This window comes from Bemisia tabaci, unplaced genomic scaffold, assembly GCF_918797505.1.
Source record: "Bemisia tabaci unplaced genomic scaffold, PGI_BMITA_v3".
Classification (NCBI taxonomy): domain Eukaryota; kingdom Metazoa; phylum Arthropoda; class Insecta; order Hemiptera; family Aleyrodidae; genus Bemisia; species Bemisia tabaci.
The window spans coordinates 2,388-10,399 of record NW_027311766.1 but is presented as its reverse complement, the minus strand read 5'-3'; the positions used below and the strand labels follow the sequence as shown (position 1 = coordinate 10,399).

The following is an 8,012-nucleotide window of genomic DNA, read 5'->3' as shown; positions in this document are numbered from 1 at the left end:
CTTGTTGCCTTGTTACCACTGTGTAATTTGTTTTACTATCGTATTTTTGCTTAACGCGGTCCATTCAATTATTGATATTTCCGTGGTTTTTTTAAAAATATTTTCACGTGAAAATATTCGACGTATCAAATTGAATCAGTGAGTTCGAAAACACACCAACTCTGAAAAAAAAATTGTTCAGAAAACACCTAAAACTGCGCAACGGGCGAAGAAGTTAGTTTAAAAAAAAACCTTTATAGTGTCAAAGGACAAGTACTTAGAGATTTTGTAAAGCACCAAGTTGAAATCGATACACCATGTTTGATGACAGAGAATTAAGCGTTAAAAAATTTCCGAGTTGGTGTTTCCGTTCTCACCGACTTGCAGATGCTGATTTTTCATAGTTTGCCCTGAAAAATTTATATTTTTGATCTGAATAACGCTTGAATATTTATATAACTTGTTGGTACAAGGTATACTGAACCGAAAAAAGAAAAACGCAAAATCGAATGGTCACCCGTTTCCCGTGAAATGGCCAAAAATTGGTATTTCCGACGAAATACTTCGATTTTTCCATTTTCCCGTCGCTGTTTCGAGCACTTCCGATTGCAATTTCGAAATTTCCCTTTGGGTGTAGATGCATCTATCCATAACTGTTACTAAACCGTAAAAAAGTGATAATCGAAAAAAACCCCGAGTTGGTGTGTTTTCGAACTCACTGATTCAATTGATGTCCCTCCCAAGCAAGGTTACCAAGGTCGACAAAGCATGATTATCTTCCCCGCCGCGTGGAATTAAATATTATGATGAGCGCAATTACCGTAGGGCGACGGGCTCTGGAAGGCGGCCGTGGAGTCGTAGGCCTTCCACATCCAGGAGTTGTGCTGGTAGAAGGAGGCGGCCGCCGGCTGGTGGTGGTGATGGTGGTGGTTATGGTGGTGGTGGTACATGCTCGACATCGGGGACTCGTGCATCGCCCCGGCGCTGCCCCCTCCCGCTCCCCCGCCCCCTCCCCCGCCGCCGCTGTTGCTGGTAGGCGGGGTCGAGTGCCAGTTCCCGGCAGAGGGCGTCGCGACGGTGGGCAGGCCCGCGCCGACGCCGACGACCGACGCCGACGTTCGGGTGGTGGTGGTGGTGACTCAGCAAAGCTCGCGACGAGGGGACGTAGACTGGGTGTTGCAGGTTCCCTGAACAGAAAGCGTTCCTCCAATCACGATACGTCTACAGAGGTGAACTACATTTGGACGTATTTATGCGAAAAGGCGCTAAACGCCATTTCCAAACTTCTCAGTAAAGCAAGTTTGACTAAAACAATTGGCGTTTCCGTACTAATGGACCGATTTTGGTTTACTTTAGCTTGTTTGAAAGCTGAAGAGTTCCTCTAATTACGTACGTTGCCAAAATTAGGAAAAAATGCATATTAAGCGAGATATAGGGGATTTTTGCACGTAGGTCCATTTGATTTAATGCGCTAACCCGGATTCCGAATTAAATCAAAAGGCGCTATCTCCACTTGAATCACTTGATTGACGCGCGCGCGGCGAAGCTTGGTGGAAACTTGGTGAAATTTAGTACCGGGGGGTATTTTTGGACGGGAAACTCGAATTTCGGGTCAAATTTTGAAAATTCAGAAATCCAAGATGGCGGACATGGCCTAAAATGCTATCTCGGCTCCTATCCAGCCGATCTTGGTGAAACTTGGTATCACGGGGTATTTTCGGACGGGAAACTCGAATTTCGGGTCAAATTTTGAAAATTCAGAAATCCAAGATGGCGGATGTGGCCTAAAATGCTATCTCGGCCCCTATCCAGCCGATCTTGGTGAAACTTGGTATCAGAGGGTACTTTCGGACGGGAAATTCGAATTTCGAGTCAAATTTTGAAAATTCAGAAATCCAAGATGGCGGACATGGCCTAAAATGCTATCTCGGCCCCTGTCCAGCTGATCTTGGTGAAACTTGGTATCAGGGGGTATTTTCGGACGGGAAACTCGAATTTCGGGTCAAATTTTGAAAATTCAGAAATCCAAGATGGCGGACATGGCCTAAAATGCTATCTCGGCCCCTGTCCAGCTGATCTTGGTGAAACTTGGTATCAGGGGGTATTTTCGGACGGGAAACTTGAATTTCGGGTCAAATTTTAAAATTTCATAAATTCAAGATGGCGGATGTGGCCTAAAATGTTATCTCCTATTTAAACGCGCATCGCCAAAAAATCCCAGATGTCGTCCCCTGAGTGACGGTCACATATCGACCGTGCGTTCCCTCTGGCTCGATCGATGTCAGTGTGCACTGACATGGACAAGGGGCTTTTAACGAGCGAACAAATTAACGAACCCATCGGAATCACTTAATTTTCATTAAAATCACTGTTAGGTACTTTATTGGAATCGGAACAGTATTTAGAAATTCATGAGTATTAAGAGCGCGCTGGAAGGATTACGTGGTCAAAAGCGTGACGTCACCTAGGGGTTCGTCAGGCCCCATCTTGACTTCCTCGGAGACGCGAGTTTAAATGGGAGCTCAGAATACGCAACTTCGAACTTGTTTTCCGTGGGTTAATAATGTTTCAAAAAATCGGAGAAAATTCCAGCGAACTGTGCGTACTCAATCCTCCAAAAAAATGCAAAAATTAAAAATTACTGAATAACCTCATTGTTAAAATTTTAAACTCCGATATGGCGGATGTGGCCTACAACAATAGCTCAATGCCTGAATCGTTTGTGTGAAGTTCGGTATTAGGGGCTCAAAATGACAACAGAAACTGTTTTATTTAGATACGAAAATTTTAACATAGGTAATCAGCACATGAAGGGAATTCACGATCCGACGCTGCTAGGTAAACCACGCACCTCGACGAGGCGGTGTATTGTGAACGTACACGGAGAAAAAAACTTCGTGCGTGGGACCCGAAGTTTAGGTCATATGGATCTGTGAAGTTTTCGGATTGAGCATCTGAACACTTTCGGTCCAGCTGCTGAGGTTTTGATCACACATCTGAAACTTCAGTTCTTACATCTAAAGTACTTCGGTTTTCACATCCGAAAATTTCGGTTCTCACATCCGAAAAACTTCGGTTCTCACACCTGAAGACTTCAGACGTAAGAACTGAAGTTTCAGATGTGTGATCCGAACCTCGACAGCTAGACCTAAAGTGTTCAGATGCTCAATCCGAAAACTTCAGAGATCCATATGACCCAAACTTCGGGTCCCACGCACGAGTTTTTTCTCCGTGTAGAGTGCCATATATTTAAAGTTTACAAACGTGGAAATTTCCACATCTCATCCACATTGGCAAGATGCAGCGGGAAAGCAGATTGAGGTTAGGTAGGTATATTTGGGCTCCCACCACCTCCGGCCTTCACAACCCGGCCCGTGCGCTTTACGCAGGTTCATTGGCGGCCATTCTAGACGTGTAGTGCGTTTGTTTAAGAAATAGATATCATTTTAAGCCACATCCGCCATCTTGGATTTCTGAATTTTCAAAATTTGACCCGAAATTCGAGTTTCCCGTCCGAAAATACTCCCCGATGCCAAGTTTCACCAAGATCGGCTGGACAGGAGCCGAGATAGCATTTTAGGCCATGTCCGCCATCTTGGATTTCTGAATTTTCAAAATTTGACCCGAAATTCGAGTTTCCCGTCCGAAAATACCCCCTGATTCCAAGTTTCACCAAGATCGGCTGGATAGGGGCCGAGATAGCATTTTAGGCCATGTCCGCCATCTTGAATTTCTGAATGTTCAAAATTTGACCCAAAATTCGAGTTTTCCGTCCGAAAATACCCCCTGATACCAAGTTTCACCAAGATCAGCTGGATAGGGGCCGAGATAGCATTTTAGGCCATGTCCGCCATCTTGGATTTCTGAATTTTCAAAATTTGACCCGAAATTCGAATTTCCTATGCGAAAGTACCCCCTGGTACCAAGTTTCACCAAGATCGGCTGGACAGGGGCCGAGATAGCATTTTAGGCCATGTCCGCCATCTTGGATTTCTGAATTTTCAAAATTTGACCCGAAATTCGAATTTCCCGTCCGAAAATACCCCCTGATACCAAGTTTCACCAAGATCGGCTGGATAGGGGCCGAGATAGCATTTTAGGCCATGTCCGCCATCTTGGATTTCTGATTTTTCAAAATTTGACCCGAAATTCGAATTTCCCGTCCAAAAATACCTCCCGGTACCAAATTTCACCAAGTTTCCACCGAGCTTCGCCGCACGCGCGTCAATCAAGTGATTCAAGTGGAGATAGCGCCTTTTGATTTAATTCGGAATCCGGGTTAGCGCATTAAATCAAATGGACCTACGTGCAAAAATCCCCTATATCTCGCTTAATATGCATTTTTTCCTAATTTTGGCAACGTACGTAATTAGAGGAACTCTTCAGCTTTCAAACAAGCTAAAGTAAACCAAAATCGGTCCATTAGTACGGAAACGCCAATTGTTTTAGTCAAACTTGCTTTACTGAGAAGTTTGGAAATGGCGTTTAGCGCCTTTTCGCATAAATACGTCCATTTGAGGGGCTTGGAGGATAAGGCGCCAAAGAGCAGTTTTCGAAAAAATTGAGATTTTAATGATTTCAAGTATAACTGGCCGTAATGCATACTTATCCTGTGAAAAATTCCCTCCCAAATTCCAATTTTTAAGCATCAAAAATTGAGTTCGAAATTTTTTTCAGCTCACTGGAAAAAAAAACCACATTGGATCTAGAGTCCAGACTCTTAAAAACATCGACAAGAAAAAATACTCTTGATTCAATCGGATTTTTGCTTAAATCAAGAACCAAGCCTCTTAATTTGAGCGAATTTCCTTTTGATTTAAGCTTAATTCTGATTGAATCAAGAGTATTTTTTCTTGTCAATGTTTTCAAGAGTCTGGACTCTAGATCCAATGTGTGTTTTTTTTCCAGTGCTGTACAGGATTAATGTGATTTCTAAACTTCAAACACGTATTTCTCGGAATAGCAAAAACTGCACTTATGCGCCTTGTCCTCCAAGCCCTTTGTTAGGCTTGTCTTTTACAAAAAGGGACCAAAAGCATTCCAATGTCGCTAAGATTGTGCATTTTTTATACCTTGTAAGTACAAACTGAGCTTTGAAACAATATGTATCTCTGCTCTCAATAAACTACGAATTCAAGATGGAGATTGCCCTAGTAAAATTGATTTTTTGCATGATTTAAGATAATTGGAGTTATATTCATATGCGAATCCATCAAATGCGATCCATTTTGCAATGAAAATTGATTGTGTGAGGAGTAAAAAGGTTTTTTAAAGCCAAAATGAATTCCTGGAAGTTTAGTGCTAAACTGAAATTTCATATCACCAAAAAAGTATACTCGCTGTATGTATTTGAATGTAATGTGAATTGCATTTTGCAAAAAGGAACCAAGAGCTCTCCAGTATCGCCAAGACTATGCAACTTTTTAAACCTTGCAAATATTAACTGATCATCTAAACAAGTTTTATCTTTACTCTCAACGACATATAAATTCAGGACAAAAATTACCTTCGTAAATTTCATTTTTTGCATGATGTCAGTAAATTTTTGCATAGAATGTAAGTTGCACAACCCTAGTAACATTGGAATGCTGTTGGTTCTTTTTTGCATAATGTAATCCATTTGGACCGCGTTTAGTAGAAAGGAACCAAGCCACATAAGTTACCGTCTTTAACTGGGCATTTTAATTTTTTACATGAGAACGTTTATGCGGAATCCTTTGAAAGTTTTAAAGATTTGGCTTCGTACTATACAGAACATTCATTGTAATTAGTACGAAAAAACGCACAAGCGTTTTCATGTAAGAAATTAAATTGTCCAATTAAATTTGGCAAAAGCTGATATAGCTTGGTCCTTTTCTGCTCAAAGCTGTATATTTTGCAATGAGAAGCCATTGTGTGAGGAGTGAAAAGGCTTTTTATAGCCTAAATGAATTCCTGAAAGTTTAGTGCTGAGCTGTTTCATATCAACAAAAAGTATTCCTCGAGATATGCATTGTAATGTATGTAATGATTGCGATGTATTACATAATAATGTAACATGACCTGAGCCATAGTCATGAACTGTGAGAAGGTGTAAGCAAGGTATACGTATGGGAAGCACGAGTAGCCGCAAATAAGCGATTTTGGGGGAAAATGTTGTAACATCCAACCATAAAGTTACTTTGGCCCGAAGAAGTGTCTCCTAAAATCTGTATATTTTCACGAAAGGCTCAAAATGCTGCACCTCGTGAAAAGATAAAGTTATTGTTGAAGCCTGATTTCTTGAAAATGATGATTTCTAATGGTGGGATGATAGGCAAAATTAACTCACCTGAGGTTGAAACATCAGAATATCCTCCAGTGGGCGCACTTGAAGGTGCGGAATGGTACATTATACAACACAGCTCTCCTCAGCTGGTTTTTTTCTTGACATTGATCATGGAGGAAATTGCAATATTTGAATGCAACAGTGGACGACCTGCACAAAAAGACACACATGAATTGTATTAATTATCAATACTGAATTTTTTGTTACAACTTAAAAAACGAGAGTTGTATGCAGCACAAATGTAAAGAGGAATATTTATTTCGACTTTTCTTTGAAGCTTTATCGTCCGTTCCCTGCATGTTAGTTCTGAAATTGATGATGGGCACATTTCCCTGCCATCCTGTTGATAACGCTTACTCCATTTTACCTGGGGGAGTCGCGATTACCTCCGAACGTTCCACGATAACGATGTTTCATGTTCAGGCGGTTAATTGCTGCGCAACAGCAACCTCGCTGCGCATTATTATTTAAATGTAGGTGATAAGCAAACTCTTGTCGGAAGTTTTCCTTTTCCCATGTTGATAAACGTGAAATCGATGGCCCTGCAGTGAACAAACGAAAACATCGAGCCGGGAGCATTAAAAAGCTCTAGATCTAGAAGTTCACGCACTAGTCGATCACACTGGTATCCAAAATTTGTACAAATGACAATTCCATTAAAGTTTACTTAGCACGGGGAAAAATTTGCTGTTAAATTAAGAGAGATTCAAATTAATATAATGCCTGGACGAAATTTCTCGTGGAGTCAACGGAAAAGTTCCTTCTCTCAAACGGTTTTTTTTTTTTTTTTTTATTCAGTAGACGTTCTGTCTTTTCACAGAGACATCTGGTTGAGTAAAGGATTTTCATTCGGGAATTATGTATCGGAACATTTTTCTTAGTGTGTAAATCGTATGTCTACTGTAAAATATTTCAACCACGCGAATGTGTTACAAATATAAACGCAGTGTTCCAGATATAAAGTATCAAACTGGAGAAGCGTAATCTATTGGTGAAATTCATACGTTTTTTTTTGCATAAAGTTTTTTTTTCCAGAAGAACCCCCGATCGTTTTTGGAAATTCGGAAAAGTCATCATTTTTCCTGAATTTTGGCGACGATTTTGAACAAAATCTCACGAGAAATAGCCTATATAATTTTCAGCACAGAAGTTTTTCATTGTCTCAAAAATATCGACATCTTTGACTCTGGAGTAATTTCACGAGAACTTGAATCTTCCAAGATAAAAACTTTGGTTGCCCCTCGGACCCCCTGAAATGTCTCTTTTACTTGGAGACTCAATATTTTTGAAGCCATAAATGTAGTCAGCGCCAAAAATTGTCAATCATGAACATTTTCATGAATCCTATGTCAACAATCGTCGCCAAAATTCAGGAAAAACGAGAATTTTCCTAAAAAGAGGGAGTCGTATCATCGTCCTAGGATACATTTGGAAAAATTTTGTATTGAACAAAATTCTTATATTTAACAGCGATATTTAAATATTGTTAGATAAAATTTAACAGATTGTGGATTGTCAATTACAGAGCAGATTCCTCTAGTTCTAAACTCATGCATAGAAAACAATCCTGCAGCCTGGTAGTTTAACTCTCAGATACACTGTATATGGAATATGGACTGACTGTAAGGCATCGAACCATTTACCTACATATTGGATACGTGAGGCTTGAAACAAATACTTGACCCAACGTTATAGCGGGGTCGGACCCTGGTATGTATAAAAAGAA

The 8,012-nt window shown here is 40.6% G+C and overlaps 1 protein-coding gene across 1 annotated transcript; it reads right to left on the bottom strand.

The window, feature by feature from the left end:
* Window positions 1-909: 909 nt before the first annotated feature.
* LOC140225902 (uncharacterized) lies at window positions 910-6,552 on the bottom strand. Its single transcript, XM_072305906.1, has 2 exons — window positions 6,290-6,552; window positions 910-1,166 (listed from the first exon to the last, which is right to left on the bottom strand). Exons 1-2 carry the CDS (start codon window positions 6,348-6,350, stop codon window positions 910-912), a joined length of 318 nt encoding a protein of 105 aa, XP_072162007.1. The 5' UTR covers window positions 6,351-6,552.
* Between the last annotated feature and the right edge of the window lie 1,460 nt (window positions 6,553-8,012).